General features: G+C 38.1%; 2 protein-coding genes across 2 annotated transcripts in view; one reads left to right on the top strand and one right to left on the bottom strand.

The window, feature by feature from the left end:
• The first annotated feature begins 903 nt into the window (after nt 1–903).
• ttc9b (tetratricopeptide repeat domain 9B) overlaps nt 904–19,490 on the top strand; it is a 30,341-nt gene continuing 11,754 nt past the window's right edge. Inside the window, exon 1 of the mRNA XM_004075386.4 lies at nt 904–1,678. Coding sequence (XP_004075434.1) covers nt 1,210–1,678 — 469 coding nt within the window. The 5' untranslated portion in view covers nt 904–1,209. The remainder of the gene's footprint in view (nt 1,679–19,490) is intronic.
• Nucleotides 14,123–19,490, bottom strand: part of map3k10 (mitogen-activated protein kinase kinase kinase 10) — a 59,798-nt gene continuing 54,430 nt past the window's right edge. Inside the window, exon 11 of the mRNA XM_078929940.1 lies at nt 14,123–16,438. Within this exon, the coding sequence (XP_078786066.1) occupies nt 16,356–16,438 (83 nt within the window). The 3' untranslated portion in view covers nt 14,123–16,355. The remainder of the gene's footprint in view (nt 16,439–19,490) is intronic.

Raw genomic sequence — 19,490 nt, 5'->3', positions numbered from 1 at the left:
ATTTTAAAATATTTTTATGACCTATCACATCTACAAATTATACAAAAACTGAAATAAGATTGCTAAAATTTTCAAACAAAACAGTAATGCTTATGTGTAATATGTACTCTACTTCTGTTGTAATGTACATTTTTTTCCCATAGGGGTCGCTCTGACCTTTTTTCTACTTTTCTACGCTTCTTTAGCATCCAGGTTTTGGGTCTCCTATCAGCGGAAGTCATCAAGTGCTTTTCTCTTGCTAGAAGGATGAGTACCAATGATTGTTTAAGAAATATTGCTTGAACGGGTTCTATTTTATTTTCCTTTGAAGATAAGGTTCTTGGGCTGGGTGTCACTGACAGCATACCAAATGAATTCAATTCACAAGTGACGAGATTCAACTACATGTCAATTTTTTTTCCAACATTTTTTTTTTCAAAGCCTTTTTTAGGTGATTAAAAAAATATGTTTTTATCTAAGAAGAGATTTCAAAATAACATAAATTAAACGTCAATAAAATGATGCATTCTCGCGATTAGGCTACATTTGTAATGTATAAAAAGAACAAGATGATTTTTTTTTGTCAAAAAAATATTTTTATAGAATTACGGATTTTGATAATTTTGGAGATCTTTTTGAGGGCTAGAGTTAGCCTGATTTAATAGGAACTTTATACTAAAATTATATGAGGTAATTTGCCATGTTTTGTGTTAATTAACAGCCTCACTATTAGGGGCAGGCAATTTTTCAAAATGTTTAGTATAAATGTATTTTTTTTATTATACTTGTATTAGCAGCATGTTTGGATCGACTACTGTTAGGTTTAGGATTTCTGTCTTATGAAATGTTGACTGCAGTGACGCCTCACGACTTATCTCTCTTTTTTCCCACAATGCAGCGCGGCAGGGGCTGTCGTGTGCGCTGTCCGTGGTGCTGACGCTGCGCGTGCCTTAAAGGCTGCACACGAGCATCCTTCTACGAGAAGACCCAAAGGAGGAATTTTTATGTTTCGACGGATAGCAGACTGAAGCTTTGGGGAACTGGGGAGTTTTTTTAACAGCTCGTATGAGTGTTTTTATTCGCTTTCTGGACTGACATCCTTTACAGTTATTATCAAAGCACAAACTGCAAAGCGCGAGACCGCCGCGCGTTGAGCCAGTTTACTTCACTGCTCCTCCGACGCTGGTCGGCTCTCCGGTGCCGCCGCCTGCCCCCGTCTCTGCGTCCTTTATGCACAGCACGCTGCTCCAATCGTCCACGATCAAACACACCTCCGTGTCCGAGCGCCATGGTCCGTTCCAGCTGCCTCCACTGAGAGACATGGAAGCTAAACAACACCCAATAAAAACCCTGAAAAGCTACCCGGAGACTGGGGGCCGGAGCCTGGCAGCGGCCGCCGGAGGAGAAGGAGGAGGCTGCGGCGGCTATCGAGCTGGCTCCGCTGAGATGGAGATGGAGGGAAAGATCCAAAAAGCCATCGACTTCAAGGCGGAGGGTCACCGTTGTTACAAGGAGAAGAAATTTCGGGAGGCGATAGGCAAGTATCACCGGGCGCTGCTGCAGCTCAAAGGGGTGCATGTGGTCGACGGGACTACTGGCTCCGAGGTCAACCTGCTCAGCCAAGCCGCGGCCAAGCTGACCGAGGAGCAGCGGAGAGCCGTGGAGATCACCGAGATCGAGTGCTACGACAGCCTGACAGGTGAGTGGGGATCACACCTCTGGACCCCTAACTGCTGTTGACATAACGGTTCAGCAGGTTCACACCAGAGATGCTCCTTTTTCATTCTGCAGGTGTTTTCTTCTCCTTTGGGGTTCAGGTCAAATAGCTGCGGTCTTTGCAGGGGTGGACGGTCTGTACCAAAAAATAGAGATAGGTTTGATTCCCCCCCCCCCCCAGTTTATTGTACATTCAGGTTCACTGCTGTGTTGTAAGATGCACTTTTCACGTGGGTTCTGACAATAGGGGTGATGTAAGGTCTTTAGTCATCCATGTAGTGACTGACTCAGCTACTGGTTATGGCAGCTCTTGAGCTGTTGCTTTTAAACCTTCTTTAGAGCTGGCAGCAGTTGCATTACGGGATAGAAGGGGTATAAAGATTCATTAATCAATTTCCATTCCAACGATCCAACCAGAATGATCTGTCTGAGGCAAAATGTTTGTCGTATCAAATCAAATACCAATAAAAATGGTATACAATCATTTCTTAATGCATTTCTAATTTAGATAAATCAGTGCTCCATATTGGAAAATACTATTTGGATTGAGAAATGATGGATTTATTTTACTTTAATGTAAACTGACCAAGTGACATCACAGCAGACAACACACACGTGATTGCAGACAAAAATGATCACGCCATCATTCCAGTCCAATGTGTGGAAACACTGAATTTTCCAGTCATGTGACCATACAGTGTGGTAAAATGTTCCAATAATGTTCTGTTTGTATTCATTTGATGTGGGAAAACAACAGTGGGCGGAGCTTTATGAAACTAAAATTTGAATGGATTTGCCATTATTTCTTGTTTACTTGTTTGTTTGTACACATATTTAATTTATATTTGATTATTTTGCAAGAAATACAAGGAATCTGGAAACTTTACCTGAACTGTTCGGTACCAGGTATTTACCTCTGAGCTATACTGGTTGAAGTTTTTGCTAGAGATGTCCTGGATCAATTATAGGTCAGGGAATTGGATCATATTGGATTGTTAAAAATGAACCTATTTTAACTATAAATTGTATTAGTGATCACAAATTATACTATTAATCAAATTATTGTTAAAATGAATCATTACGCCCCTACAGGATAGCATAACATATCTGGGTCTAATATTTTATTCTGTGGAACATTTTTATTATTGTAAACAAATCACCCCCCTGTTATTTTGCATGTTGCGCTACTTTGCTGTGTGAACAGCAGGTTGTGTCGACTGTTGTCATTCAGAGGGAATTGGGTTGTACACTTTAGCAGTCGCATATTTTAATATTCACATTATTTTTGGAACATCATCATCCCAGTTAACTGTAAAAATTTGGGAAGGCAATAAAATCCTCTTGTTTCTGGGCATCTCTCTGTCCAGTCTTGTTTTCTGTACACCGTCTACGGCTTGTCTGAAATAAGCAAACAGACTATTCTGGAGTGCAGAAAGATTCAGGGAGGAGGTGATGAGCGAAAAAAACTGAAACAAAGAAGTAGGAATGAGTGAAAATAAGAAAACAGCAGATATGAATAAGAGACAGCAAGAGAAAACGTTTGTTGTTTAAACTTGAGTAAAAACCCAAAAATATTTGGAGGGAAGAGCATTGCAATGGAGCAGAGAGGAGATAGGAGGAGGAGTTTGTTGGCAAAACCCACCAGGGGTCCACATTTACCATGGCAACCATCAATGGCCTTTTTTCTCTGTTATTGTTCCAGCTTGTTATAATTACTGCCAATGTTTTCCCCTCATTCTGTTTTTGAAATCACGTAATCACTACTTAAAACAATGAAATACTCCCAATTTACTTTTCTGTGTAATATTTATTAAAAAAATGTGGTTACTGATATGATTCATAGTCGATCTTGGTTCTTTTTTTAACAAGCCGATTTCACTGACCTAAAATGGATCCAGGACATCTTTAGCCAAAACTGTAACTTGTGTGACTCAGAGATACATACCTGGGTACTGAACAGTGCAGATAAAGTTTCCAGATTCTTTGTATTTCTTGCAAGAGAATCAAGTTTAAATTAAATATGTGTATAAACAAACGAGTAAACAAGAATTAATGGCAAATCCCTTGACATTTTAGTTTCATAAAGTTGCATAAAGTTCAGCCCGCTGTTGTTTTTCCACATCAAAAAAATCTCCAACTTCTTTAAAAAGGTGTGGGGAAATGCTTGTTTGCAGAGCTGTTGCATCACTGTTTGATTAATTTCCCTTTTCAATTTCAGAACTACACTTGTTTACTCTTTCATTTTGCTCCAGATGTTTCTATGCACTTTAGTGACATTAAAACTAGTTTTGTATTTTAAAAAACAAACAAACAGAACACAGTTTAAATAACGGCTCTAATAGTAATTAAGCAGCAGAGAAGCTTTTGTGGGGTTGACAATGCCAACACATCTGTTTGACAGTAAAACCTGTTGTAATTCTGGTGGGAGCAGGTTTTTCCAGCATTTTACCACTCAGAGAGTGATTCTTGTTAATATTAAACATTCACAGGATTTCTGTTTTCCAGAGCAACTCAACCTTTCCAGGTCTCCTAGGTGCAGTTGCTCTGAAAACTAGACACCCTGTGATAACATGAGCTGAGTGAGTAAGAATCTCTCAGATGTTTGGCATTGTCTCTCAAAGATTTCTTGCCTTCTTCTTGCTCGTGTTGCAAACATCAGTTTTAGACATGTTGACTCTTCCTAAATGTAGAGAAGCCTCTGCAGGGAGACACTTGGGTATCTCAAAGCACCACCGTTTCCCAGAGAAGAAGTCTTGTTTCTAGGTTGCTTGTTGAACAGTATTGTGTGTGGGAATACTTTAGGAAAAAGACTGCCCCACCCGCCATGCATCCTTATAGGTACTGGATCATTTAGTGCTTTTATGAAGTAAACACATTTTCATCTAAATGATGTTAAGAACTCACAGATTGGTGTGGTCCAACTCTTCATCCTACAGACTCCTCAATCAATGTGATCAGGGTTTTTCTTCTGGAAACATTTCTGTGACACACTCTCAGATCCACTAACCACTGAATGAATGTAATTCTTGTGTGCACCGCATTACTTTTCCTATTATTGTTCAGTTTCAGTGATAGATGAGTCTATTTTCATCTGCAGCTAAGATTACCCATAAGACAGTGGAGAACATCCTGTTCATTTATTTTTTTTGCTTTCTGCTTTTTTTAGGACACTCTTTCAGGCATGAAGCCAGCTTTGGTATTCCAGTTTGCCATGCTTAAGTTTGATCCGTTTCTGCATTTCTTACTTTGTGGCACCTTTGATAAGTTTGGCTCAGCAGAATTTTGTTTTATTTGTTTTTCTTTTTGACATACAGAACAGTATGTATCACAGATATACAGACAATATTAAGTTACGTTTTGATCAAATTAATACATTAAAAATAGATAATAATTTAAATAAAAAAACAATTATCTATTTGTACAATTTCATTTTTTTTAAACTAATATTTTTTATACTTTAATCAAAACAATCTAGTAATTATAAGCAAAGATATTTGCTGCAAGGCAAAAGCCCATACTTTGGAGACTTAATAAAATTTAATGCATTTTTAAGTAATTTTTTGGCACATAAAATTTACATAATCATTAAGATTAAACACATTTATTGTCCTCTTTTATTATATATCTTTTTAAACCCTTTTTTTCTTTTTGCATAGAAACATCCTCTCATCCAGCTTCTTTAATATCTCATCAAGCACACTTAATTTAAAACAAAACAAAAACTGATACACAGCAAAGGTTGCCAAACATTTTTTTCGATCTTAAGGTTTTATTTAGTTTTGTCTTTAAAACAGGTTGTGAGCCAGTAATACAGAAAGAGTGATGACAGGTGACCTCGATAAATATGATAGAAGATCTTTGCCACAAAAACAATGTCAGCCTCAAACAATTGTGTGCAAATCTGATTGTAGATCTTTGTTATTGGGCGCCACTTGGTTTTGTGGTGTTCTGCTGGTGGTCGCTGTGGTTCAGAGAGAGGCGCCATCATCAGAGTGGCTGGCTGACTTTGGCTCTGACGTATGACAGAAGGAGGAAAGCAAACCAGAACCATACAGATGTGGGCATGAGGCATGTCATGTCAGCAGTTTGTGTGAAAGCTTGTGCAAAAGTGTGCAGGCTTTTCTCTGAGTTCACTGGCCTGAAGAGGAGCAGTCAGCTGAGAGAACGGAATAGTTGTGTATGTGTGTGTATGTTTTTCCATATGTCAAAAAGGTTTTTGCTTTCAACACAGTTTGTTCTACATCTTTAGTTGATTTTATCTAAGCGCAGTGTTTTGTTGTATATTTTTTCACTTATTCTTCAAGATAGAACAAGTACAAGGATTTATAATATTAATTTGACTAATGAAGCTACTTTCACACTGAAAATTTTTATTGAAGAGTAAAGGTGGTAATTTTCCCTTTTGATTAACAGTGACTTTCTCTTAAAGCGACAGTTGGGACAAGCTGATCCAGCAACATTTTTTACATAGCACAGCAGAGTCAGTGGATTGCCTTACCATAGGTTCACATGCATGCTTTAAATCCATTTGCAGTATTGCTTTTTTCAACTTGATAGTGAGAATAAACCTTCATACAAATAAAAATCTACCAGAGACTAATTTAATTGCTACTTGTGCACTTTTTATTTTAAAAAACAGCCTTACCCTAGTCAGTTCATTCAAAGTTGCTCCAATACAAATGGTAAATGGGATGTACTGATATAGTGCTTCTCTACTTTGGTTTAAGTCCAACACGTTTTACAATCACAGTCCTATTCACCCATTTAAACTCACTCACTCACGGATGGTGGCGTCGCTACTATTCAGAGCGCCATTCTGTAACTTCCAGGAGCAATGTGGGGATCAGTGTCTTGTCCAAGGACACTTTTACACATGAGTGGGCAAGGTGGGAACTGAAATACGAAGATAGACACTTGCATGGTCGCCTTGACTTAGTTTGCATTGGTGGTCTTTGAAGCCAGTTGTTCAGGTTTGCGGCCGTCACCATCTTGGCTAGCTTAAACGTCACCAAATCTCAGACTTCCCAATAGGAAGAGACAATTGGCCCAATATCGGCCCAAATCAGGATTTCTGCCATTAAGTCAATATAGCTCATCAATGCACCTGCTAAACCCTTCAATTGTGTTGTGACGACCTGTCATTGTTTATTGGCACCATGAAGAAACAGGCACTAAATCACACTGCTATGAGTTCACGTGTATAACTAAAAGTTGCTCATAGTTCCCAGCAAACAGCTTTTTATTTATTTATTTTTTTTAAAAAGAGACCTCGGTAACGAAGAATAAAAGAAACACAGGGCATCAGAGCACAATAGCCAGAAAACAACAGGCAGTAAAGTTGTTTATCTCCCACTGCATGAAGAAGATCCTATCCCTATGCATAAAAATCTCTCAACCTCATCACTAAATGACATTGTTCTTCTGAATTAACTGGCTACCACAATGGTTGCAAAGCACCAAAACACCAATTGGATTTCAACTTTGAAGGACTGGATAACCAGAAAACCTGAGATGCCAAAAATATAATGAAAACAAAAAAAATGAGCGCATTTTGGCTAACTGCCCTAGTTTTTTCTTTTTTTTGAATGCAATTCTCAGCAGTGTGAACTTTGAGCCTTGATTAGAAATAAATTTAGTTTAATTGGAACTGAACTGTGTTTCTGTTAGTTCTGATTAGGTTGCGATTAATCCTAAAGTAGAATATAACAATGTTTTTTAACTTGGTGTTATTTCCCACACTTAAAACTAAAATTTATTTTTAAAAAAACTCTGTATTTGCAAACACAGGTTTAAAAATGTGGGAATATCAGGTCTCTCCAAATATATTAACCACAATATACATGTTAAACTATATTTAAAAACATAACACATTTCGGTGTGCCGCCTAGTGGTTCAGTTGTGAACGGACCTGGTTTCAGTTACTTTCATTTTCAAACATCATAAAAAATGTAGTGCAAGTGTTGCTTCTTTGCACAAAACTTCATCAGGGATGGTACTATGGAGAAAATGACCCCCCTCTAATTCAAATGCTCTCCTACAATTTTGTAACAATCAGGATAATGACACACCTTATAGTGTTACACCATCTCTGAATGCCTCTTATTACATAAACTTGATTTATGTAATAAATAATACTTTAATTTAAAAAAACTATAATCTGTTTGTACAATTGAAGTTTATTTAAATGTCTTTATTTATGTAATAACCTTCTTTATTTGCTGTGTCATGACACACAGAGTCTGTTGGGTGATTGATTTCCAACAGCTATCTTCAAATTTTTCAACAACTCTTACCCCTCACCATACTGAGTAAAAAAAAAGCACACATGGGTTGTATGTGTTGGCCTGTGCGATGAAAACCAGATGCAGTTCACCACTTGGGAGGAGTTTGTTAAAAGTCTGTTTTGCTCCCCCTGGTATCTGCATTTGTTTAGAAAAATGTAATCGCGTTGCTTATACAAGACACATGCAAGACACTTGCTGTCACTGTTATTATGCTATAGATAATATTTGTGTTGCTAACAGTATAATCCTAACTTTAGAGAAGTTTTGTACATTTACAATTTTTTTAAAAACGTTTTTAAAGAAATGAACTAACTTTAGTGGAAAACAGCAGTTTGATGATGTCACAAAAGTGCGTCAAGCACACCCACTATTATCGTCAATGACGTTGCTTCCTTATTATCACTGTTGCAATGAAGCTCAGGCGTGTGTTTTTTTTTTCTCATAGGTGTCACATGCTAATCAGATTACAGATTCTTCTCTTGACCATGCAACTGTTTTGCTGCTGATTGCTTCTGTATCTGTATTCGTTCAGTCATGCACTCGTCATTGTGATGCAGTTGTGGACTGTAAGCCTGCAATAGGATCATTGCGTGCAGGCAAACATGCACTAACGATTTTCGTTAATCAAATCAATTAATCACAGAAAAAACGGATGTGGCTCCATGTTTGCTCCTTATTCTTGCACTGAAAAGCAACTTTCTAAAAGATGGAACTTCTGTAAAGCATGTATAAATTCCAATCTGTTGAAGTCTGAGAATGCAGACAGAAAGCCAGCACCACACAGGACGGCTTGATCTTACATCTGAGCGATCAGTCTGACTTTTCATAAACTTGTGCTTACTCTGATCTCAGTTGAAATCTGCCTTTGTTCCTCCTCACTGGCTCAGTCTGTGGATGAGTCACAAGTCAAAGGCACCGCAGGGGGGAATGAGTAAAAATGTTTGTTTTGTAACACCAGCCCCCCTTTTAGTTTCACTTATGTGGCATCCAGGCATTCCACTGTCTGGAACATTGATCCAGCAACTAAACCTGCTTATTGTGTAAAAAGATGTACAGTGAGATATATTATCCAAAGCAAGCTGTGTGATTTTCAAGTAAAAATATGCAAGAAACTAGCTTTTCACTTGTAATATGAACTACAATTCATTTTAGCATTTGCTGGGAGGTTAGAAACAGCATGACCTTCTTCTCACTGGTGGTTCCAGAGGCCTGCTGGGATATGGTTATGTAATCTTTCTACCATAAATGCTTAACAATGATGAAATCCATGTTCTCTTTTCATATTTCTGACGAAATGTTGGTTTCATAAGGAATATGATGACATAATCACAACTAGTTTTATTAACCAAAAAACAACTGTTTTTTTCATTGAAGAACAGACATCAAATTTTACAGACACAACATTGGGAGGACGGGAAAAATTTCTTATTTTATTTTGTGTTGAAGCTGATTCAAGAATAAACCAAATTCTAAACATTTGCAGAAACGTCTCTTTTCATGAGAATTCAGTTGGATTATTTGAAATTATGAAAGCGGTGATAATGGCAGGCGTAGTTTGGTTTTCTAAATTTGTGCTGTCAGCTAAATCTGTGTAATACTCAGAGCCTTGAAGGCTTTTGGTTGAGGTCATTTGAACTTTTGAACCCTGACTCGGCACTTAAAAAAAGGGAACAAGTAAAAAGCCTTTTGGGAGATGAGGGCAATTTGTTCTGAACCCAAATTAAAAGACAGTCCACATGCCATTCCTGAACTGATCACAGCCTCTCAACTCAGATGCTCTTTAGATATAAGATTATAAGAACTGCATCTGAAGAGGGGACTGTCATGGCTGCAGACCCAGAATTATTTCCTGTTGGCTCCTTCCCTGAGAAATGCTATGAAGGACAACAGACGATAACAAGAAGACACAAAAATGAAGGGAAGGAGAAGGCAAAGTTGCAGATAAACACTGGACGTGAGTAGGATGGAATACAAAGTCAACTCTGCAGGAGGATGGAGGAAAAAGAGGAAGGCTATGTGGGGGCTAGAGGAGGGGGTGGGGTGGAGGTTTGGTTGGTGTTTTTTCCCTCCCTCTGTGTATGTACGTCTGCTGTTGGAGGGGTGGCCACAGCAGAGCTGTAAGAATGCCGAGTGCCAGAGCTGCAGATGGCACTCCCTCTACTGTACCAATCACACCGTCCTCTCTGCAGCAAACCATCAAGATCTAAAGACAGGAATTTGGTGAAATGGGAAACAGAGGAAAGAGCAGAGTGATGGCACCTGGACAGCTTCTACTGTTAAGATGCTGTTAACGATGAAGGGGAGATAACTGTATATAAAAGTGAAATATCCTTACAAAAAAAGAAGATAAAAGTTCTTTCCTTCCTTCGTGACCTTTAGGATGTGAAAGAAGAATATTTGAGCTCTGTATATTTAGCTGGTTCTCATTGCTCTGGAAGATCCAGTTAAGACCAGATTGATTAAAACTCCAGCCCTGACAGGCCCAGATGACTGCTGTCACAAGAGTAAATAAAACTCAGACATTTGTCAGGCAGAAAGAGGAGGAGGCTATAGGCGGAGGCTGACAGAGAGAAATTGGCAGTGAGAGACAGAGATGAAGACAGAGGATAACAATATTTGCAGTATTCACAGTTTAATAGCATTTCAGCAGATTGCTGTTTAGCAAATTAAAACGTTGGGATTCAGCTACAAAAATGATGCATTTAGTCGTTTTTAGTTGGTTAAAGTTCCACTTCAATCCTCTTTTGATCTGCTGTCAAAAGTGTTCCATTTGGTTGTTTAGTTATGATCATGCAGATTTTAGCCCAATTAGAAAGAAAACCTGTGTTGTTTTCTAGGACATAGTTTCTGAAGAGCGACAGTGGTTAATTAGAAAATTGCCTTTGAGTTGTGGGCACGATTGTTGGGGCAGAGTAAGCCTGCCCCTTCCCATCATCCGTCTATTTAGCTTACAGCCCCTCACAACCCCAACCTAACATTACAGGTCCAACAAAAATGCTGAACTATTTTGCAGCTCCCAGCCATACAGTATTGAGCCAGATGCCAGCTCAGACAAGGAACATGAAGATTTACATGGATATAATAATATTTTTTGAATAAAAAAAATATTTTTTTTCGTCGGTCTTCCTGATTCACAATTTTTTATCAAAAAAAGAAATACTCAAAGATGCAATCCTAAGATCGGTTTTCTCCACATCTGCCACAAGAACGTGTTAAACAGTTTTTACCAGAGTGAGTTATTTGACCAAATCTTATTAATCAGATATTTGACTAAAATACCACCATCCTAATGGTTCCACAAGGATATATTAGCCTTTTCTTTTGGGGGGACTTTGATATGAAGTGTGTGACTTTAGACACTGCACATTTCTCCTCAGAGATGGACTGACAGTTGTGTGCAGTAGTGCATAAATTGAAAATGTCTGTCAAAAGCGTTTTTTAGTCCCTAGATGAAAGTCACGACATCTGCTCAGAGGACTGAAACATGTACCCTTTGTCACAGAAAGAGAGCCAGAATATGTATTCTATGTAATCAGTAATGAGAGATTTCTGCAGGGTTCTTTTCACACATCCAACTCTCTGTGCTCCGGTGGACACAGTAGAGTAGCAATAAAGAGTCAGGCTGGGTTTTTTTGGGACTCTCCCTCCTCTGCATGTGGCAGTACGACTCTGAATGCTTTAGCATGCTCACTGCTGGGGTGGTGGCGTTGAAAAAGTGTCTTTGTTGAACGCTCCTCATGACAGCAGAAGAAATGTAAAGGCATCGTTTAGTATCATTTTGCAGATCCAGCATGCATGTTGAGGTTTCTGCCATTTAAAACAAAGAAACAAAGGAAAATGAAAGAAGCAGAAATTTGGAATCACAGTGGACATCAAAGATGCTGGAAATAAGAATGGAATTCAGATTTTTAACGGTTTGGTTGTGACATGACACAACAAACAGTTTTTACATAACACTTACCTCTAAACAATAAAATGAACGTCTCAGGTTGATTATAGTCTGGCAGTGCATCAGATTACATCACTCATTATTCTGAACACTTTTGTCTTCATGGAATTCCTCAAAATATTTATTTTAGATGGGGTTCCAATGTGGAACTTTAACTGTTCTCCTCAAATCATTAATCTATATGCCTCAGAGTGGTACGGTTTCAGTTATTGTTTTAAATATCAGGAGATGTTAATGAAAACTCATTTATTGGGTCATTTTGCAGCTAAATCTTCCAACTTCCTTTGTAAATAAAAGAAAGAATAAAAAAGCAATATAACAAAATGTTACCAGGATCCTGCAGGACAATGGATTGCAGAGAATTGTGGGTAAACTATAAAGGAATTGACTCATTTCTACCTTAGAGGTTTTTTTTATTTATTATTGCTGCTGTCGAACAAAATGATTAAAAGAAGATTTATTATCATCTGTGTGAGGGCTGTGAAGACCAAAATGCAGAAGTGAAACTTGTAGACGGGAACTTAATTTAATATCTAAAGCTAAGCATGACAAAGCAAAATGTGAACCCAAACATGACAAAGCAAAACCATGAAAAATTACTTCATAAAAGGGATTAGACAAAAAGGATCTGAGAAAGACAAAAGCCCTATTTCCACTCTGTGGTACAGTACGGTAAGATTTAGTCTGGTCTGCTTTAGAATGGTCCAGGCAATTCAGGAGAGCATTACCACTCAAAGTTGGACCGTCACGCCGCAAGCGGGGTAAACCCAACAACAACAATGGTGGTCATCCAGCAGCTCAATTTTCCTACTTGGCATTTGGTACTTTGTATACACAAAGCATTTATTGTTGTTTGAGAGAAGATTGCGGGCGGCAAAGAGAAATACAGCCGCTTTCTTGGAGATTTCTTTTGTCATAAGAACCTTCAGCCAGTCAAAAGGTTTCTACAGTAGCTCCACCCTACTTGGGCCATTCCATTTTTCTATGGACCTACAACCAACATGAACTCCACTTTAGTGGGTCCATTTTATAATGGACCGCACTGTACTGCTCAGTGTCCAAATCCAGGCCTGACAGGCCGGTATCCTACACGTTTTCCAATCAATCTGCCATTGAAGCTCGCTTTTTGGCCAAACACACCTGATCCAGGTAATCCACAGGAGATAAGCTGGAACCAGGTCCACAAGGCCTAGATTTGGAGACCCCAAACTCTTAAGAGGACTGAGAGCATTTAACTAACACAAAGCAGCTGAGTTGATGGACAATTGACATCTGGTGTAATGATGGGAGGAACAGACATCTACATCACCTGACTGACGCCAAAGAAAGTATAAAAAGACACCAAACCGTGCCATTACTCAGCGGGGGGGGGGGGGGTCTTTTTACCTGAAAACATCAGTTTGGATTTCCTTTGTTTGTGTGTGACATAGTGGTGCACCAAAATGAACCACCAACAACCAAGGATGCTTCTAAATTTCCCATCATATCATCCTTTGAATTCAGTCACAACTGCTTTATTATTTTTCCAGATTAAAGGAAGTTGTTCACTTAGTTTTTCCACATTAAGTCTGCTGGTGTGCTCTCAGTTCATTCATCATATCCTTAGCCTGGCATCCAAGGTTGTCCCTCCTGCACAGAAAAAAGCAGTTAAAACTCATCACAACAGAAGACTTTCATTAATCTGTCCCTGTGCTTATTAGATGATGGTGAGCTTGAATGTTAAGCAGGTTGGGGAGATTTACCACATCCTCAATGTCAGGGAGACTTTGACAGCTCACTCACGCTCAGGTTCCATAAGGATTTCATGACAGCAGTCTCAAGACTCGCACAGCCAGAGAGGCTGCCTCTACGCCCTTCGTAAAGACCACAGAGCCCACATCCTAAGGAGGAACTTTACAGTTCGCTTGGCAGTCCAGGGGAACTCAAAGAAAGTCACATTCATAGATGACTACATGTAACAACAAACTTGTCTTTTACTTTATGAAAGTTTTTCAAGAGAAATTTTTAATTTGTTCTGTAAAAATGCTTAATTTCCAATGATTTTCCAGACAAGTAAAATAGTTTCTGCCTGTAGAATTGATCAGAGCCTATTCCGAACCTATTTAGCATGTATGTAAAATGTAAAATAACTCATAAACATTGGTTAAACGTAGATTTTAACTTATTTTAATTTGTGTTATTTTAGTATTTTGTTGAAGCTTGGTTGAAAAAAAAGGTAAAAACACAACAGCAGCCAAAAACAGTGTCCAGACATCCCAGAGTTAAAGCAGAAGTCTTCTGAGCATCCACAGATGGCATTACCAATTTCATAATGGCCTGGCCACAGGCTGAAATAAAATCATGTCTCTGTTGAAGTTCAGGGATATAAAAAGGCTCAATAAAAATCTCTTTAAAGACTTTGTTTAAACTGTGTGGATCTGTTATTTCTTGCTTATGTGGTAAAAGGTGATTTCAAGTGTCTCAGGTCCTCATTCAGACTCTAGCATTAAAACAATTAAATCAAATGAACTCTAATAACAGACAAATTAATAGAATGGAGATAAAAAAAAAATCTCGATGCTAAAAATAAGGCAGAGTATAAATGGTTTCACCTCATTGAGGTCATCTGGACAGATAGCTTCCTGACTTTTGTGAATATTTAAACAGCTCGAGGTGGACCTTTAAATAGACCCAGCAATAATCCTGAGTCAGTTACTATTTTAGGATAGCAGGATAAGGCTACAAGATGGTCACTTGATTTGGACATTTCTAAGGTATAAATGACAGCAAAACTAAGCTCTACACAGGTATCATCATATCTCTGCCAAAAGGTAGACACGAATGAATTTTAACTTTTTCTAAGCTCATTGACATTATTCTTGCAACACTGGGTTATATAAATAAATTGAATTGAACTGAAGTGAATACTTAACTTTTTTTGAAAATACAAAAAAGAAGTAATCCCATGCAGCTTTCTCTCTGTTACATCATGTACATCAAACACCAGGATTATTTTTTTAATATTCGTTATTTTAGTGCTACAGAAATTTTAGTGTAATAATGTTTGATTTCCCTTCAGTTTGAAGAAAAAATAAGGTTTTACAGTAACGAGATATCCGGCAAAACAAGAGAGTTGGGAGAAACACACCACATGCTGCGGGATAATGAGTGCAAATAAGACTTTTCAAGAAATATATTTAGATTTTGGAAAACATATTTAAACAGTGTTAGTGTCAGGAGATTTGTGTGGAAAAGAGACACAGATGTTTCAAAAAGATGATTCATAATCACACCAATGGAGCCTTGCTGTGAACAGAGGCTCAGCACTCAGATTGGTGCAAGAGTTTAGAAAAAACTGGAGTCACCATTCTGATCAACAGCAAATCTTTCCAGTGACCAGGAAATGCCACGCCCACTGATATACAGTTTTTTAAATTGCACCTAGCCTTAAACTCTTTCCTCACTTTTAGCAAGTTTATTTTGGTGATGAGACTCTTTTAATGGCTTTGGTAGATTATTTCAGTGCAATGCTAAGAAACAAGACCTGCAACTAAACAAGACCAGCTATGTTTTTGTGCACTTTGGTGAGGATGGTGCTTTATACTGCAATTTTTGCAAAGATCATGCAGATCCAAATAAAATGATGTTGTAACTGAGCGAAAAGAACAACAAAAAAGGAACAAAAACCTGGTGCTCAGTAAAATCTGAACCACAGAGATCACTTTTCCAGGTCCCTGACCCAAATTTCATCCAGTTTGTGGATTAATTATTACAATGAGCCAAGTTCAGCTCCTGTTGTTTTTATTTACTTTCCCAAAAGTCGCCTCAAACATGTGTCTGCTGCAGACCTCCTTCTATTCCAGAAACATTTAAATCTTCATCTGTAAGAGTGAACAGGAAGGCATTTTCAGACACTTAGAAGTAATTTAAGATTCAGCTTATTCAAATTTCCTTTTTTTTTTTTTAATTTAATCATGACGTTGACTATTTAAAAGCACAATTTAACGCTGATCACCCTATTTTAAATTTTTAAATTAAGATAATTTGACATTAGCTTTTCCAGTTTTTCAATACAGATGTATCATTAAAAAAGTTTTGCTTCTTCAGTAACTTTTGAGTTTTTTTTGTCTACATTTTACAATGGAAACAACAAGAAAAAATAAATATATATTTCTTTAAACACATTTTCCACAAAAAATGCTTGTGGTTAAGTTAGTTTTTTTTTAAGATTTGCATCAGTTCAGCAAAATTTGTTACAATGGTTCCATGAGCTCCGCTGAAGAACACTTGTCACTGTTGAAGTAGTAGTTTATCTCACTTCCCTGCAACCATGAACCTGACAAGTTTGCCAAATTGTTTACAGAATTAGTGATAGTTATCTGCATTCAGTTTTACCTTCACTGAAAACAATTCCAACCATCGACCTATCCATCCAGCTTCTGCTCTGCTTAAGCCTGTGCAGCGTCGCATGGGTTGCTGGAGCCTATCCCAGCTACTTTAGTAAAAAGCCAGGGCACGTCCTTTTCGATGACTGTGGGAGGAAAGCAAAGCACCCAGATTAAATCCATGCATGCACAGAAAGAGCAAGCAAACCCCACACAGACAGAAACCAGCTGGGATTCTAGCCTTCTCACTGTGAAGCAACACTGCTAACCACTGCTGCACCAAGCAACTACAACCATTCTTGCTTTTTTTTTTAATTCCTCCACTAGTTGAATTCTAGTGGTTTTATTATGTTCTCTCCATCTTCTCTGGTTAATTACATGTGATTCCCATCATTTAGTTCTCTCATTAAGAACAAGGTTAGAGAATTCTTGACATGCAGCAGACGCCACATGCATATTAGACTTGATTCCCACTAATCTCATCAGGGAAATTTCTCGTCTGCTTTCAGAAAAAAAGCTAATAATGACTGCACTGAAGCCAGAATGTTGGTCCTCATTCTATATTTGGGTACAAGTACCACAGTATAAATGTAAATCCAAATCTTAATATTTGATTGCCTTTTCATGACTTGTTTTTTCATTTAATAGTTACTTTCACACAACATTTCCTATTTTCAATGTGACATTTAAGGACTTATAGGAGTACAAACTGCCAGCATTGCTCTTAAAGTCCCACTCATTGTTTTATTTATTTTTCAAAGCGTTCCCAGCTTTCTTGCTCAGTGTCCTTGTGGAAGAGTGTCCGCCCTGAGACGGTAAGTTTGAATCCACAGCTGAGTCACAACAAAGACTGAAAATGGGACCTAACGCCTCCCTGCTTGACACTGAGCAGGGTTGAATTTGGGTGTTACACCACCATCCCGAATGTGGCTCTGTCTGCAGCTCACTGCTCCCCCAGGGGTCAAATGCAGAGAACACATTTCACACATCCAGCATGTTAGCTAATGGGACTTTAACTTGACTTTAAATTTAATCAAAAATTTAAATGTCGTTTTGCCTTGTTTTGTTTAAGCCAAAATAAAAAAAAAACGTGTTGTTTTAGAGGACAAAGTTTCTGCAGAGCGACAGTAGTTCATTGCAAATTTGCCTCTAACTGTTGGGCTGGAGTAAGCCCACTCCCCTCCTGATCATCCATCTGTTTGCATGCTCTCCTGCTAGCTGACAGCCTCTCACAACCCCAAGCTAACAACAGAGCAATCAGCCATAAAATTTGATAGCTTGGACGAGGAAAACGAAGACGTATATGAATCTATTTGCAAGCAAATGCATCAGAATGAGGCGCAGCATGGAGCTTGTGGTTTGCCGTAGCAATGTGTACATCACACTTACAAGCTTTTTCAATCTGCATTTTTTCGTCTGCTCCTGATTCACAAAAATTTAAATAAAGAAAAACGTTTAAATGCAGTTTTTCATCTGTCCTCCATCATGAAAAAAATACCACAAGAACATGTTAAAAACACCAAAAACGTAGTTTTCATTAGAGTGGGTCTTTAAAGTATTATGACACAAACAGAGCTAAGAATCACTGCAGATTCTTGTGTCACATTGAAATATATTCATACATCTGGCAATAAGGTTTAAATGGCAAAATGCTGAACTAGTCTTTTGGTTTGGGATCATTAGTATTTAATATTGAGTTTTAGTTCTGTACATCATTGAATAAAATATTCCAAAAAATTACTTTTAATAAATGCGCCAAAAACTTCACTAAGCTTGCAGAAGAATGATGAAACCCTAAAATCTGAATTATTGCTTTTACATGCGACACTGTGAAAGAAGTCTTCTACAGACTGCTGAGTAATAAAACCAAGAACTTTAACTTAGAAATAAAAAAATGGTGTAAAATTGGTAAGGCCTGTAAGTTTAGTCTACAAACAATTATTTAAAATGACATTTAAACAAATAGGTTAAATTAAGAAAAAATGCAGGAATGTTTGTAATATGATACAGGATGAACAAGTGAAGGTGTCAAAATGTATTTCATTAACATAATATATAATTCAAAAGTACTATTGTGAGGATTTCACTCTTTATATTGTAGATTTCTTGGTTGTATTGGATGAAGTCATGCTTTGTGTTCTGGTTAAAGATTTTGTGTTTGTTTTTTTCCAGTCACACAGGGTTCCTCTCTTAATTGTGCACAGCTGTTTCTGTTTTAGGTAATTAATCATGAGTGAAAAAAACAACTAAATAAATAAATTAAAGACCATGGGACCTACTTTTAAGGTCAGAACATGTCATTTTGAAGCTAAAACCTGCTATGAACTGCAAGTCTGTCCCTCCTAACAAAAGCAGGGCATTCACAAAAGTGCTTTTGTTTGACTTTTCTTTTTGAAAGACTGACTGTGACCTCAAATATTGAAGCGTGAGGCACTGCCACATAGATGCACTTTTTACTGTCTGTTTAAATCTGCTGCAACAGCGTGACATTTAGAAAAGAGCCAAAAGAAAAGTGACACAAGAACTTAGTTCCTAAAGAACAAGAACACCTAAGGGGGAGGTAGAAGAGACGTGTGTGTGTGTGTGTGTGTGGGTGTGTGTGTGTGTGTGTGTGTGTGTGTGTGTGTGCGCGTGCGTGCGTGCGTGCGTGTGTGTGTGTGTGTGTGAGAGACTGACAGCTTTCTCCATCCACCATTATCTTCCAAACTAATTAAAAGGTGAGGGACAGCAAACTAATCACCCGAGAAGTTAACTGGATCCTGACATTGCTCCTGGTGTGATGGTGACTGGCAGGAAAAGGGGTGAGGCAGAGTCAAGGACACAGATCAGGATTGAAGGACAGTTGTAGAGACCAAAAAAGAAGGTTTGAATGTTTTTCACTAGAAAAAGAATTGAGGTAAAACCATTAATTGTGTTTTGTTTATTTTTTAACCTTTTATTGGTTCAGATTTTGTTGCATCATTTTTCGATGTGTCCTCACTTATCTCCTGTCTCTCTTATGCTTCTATCTTTTATCTCTCGCTCTCTTTCCCTCCTTTCTTTTCTCAAAGGCTTAGATGCTCTGTTTGCTAAAATAAAGCATGTCTCCATGCAGGTTCCTTTTTTTCCCTGACATGTTGCTCGAGGCAAGCCGGTGGAGCTTGTGTGCAAGTGTTAACCACTCCTCTTCACCATGCTGCCTCTACTTTAACAATCAAG

Source organism: Oryzias latipes, chromosome 13 (assembly GCF_053564925.1).
Source record: "Oryzias latipes strain Hd-rR chromosome 13, Olatipes_Hd-rR_3.1".
Taxonomy (NCBI): domain Eukaryota; kingdom Metazoa; phylum Chordata; class Actinopteri; order Beloniformes; family Adrianichthyidae; genus Oryzias; species Oryzias latipes.
The sequence above is the reverse complement of the archived record's forward strand: the minus strand, read 5'-3'. Positions and strand labels throughout refer to the sequence as shown.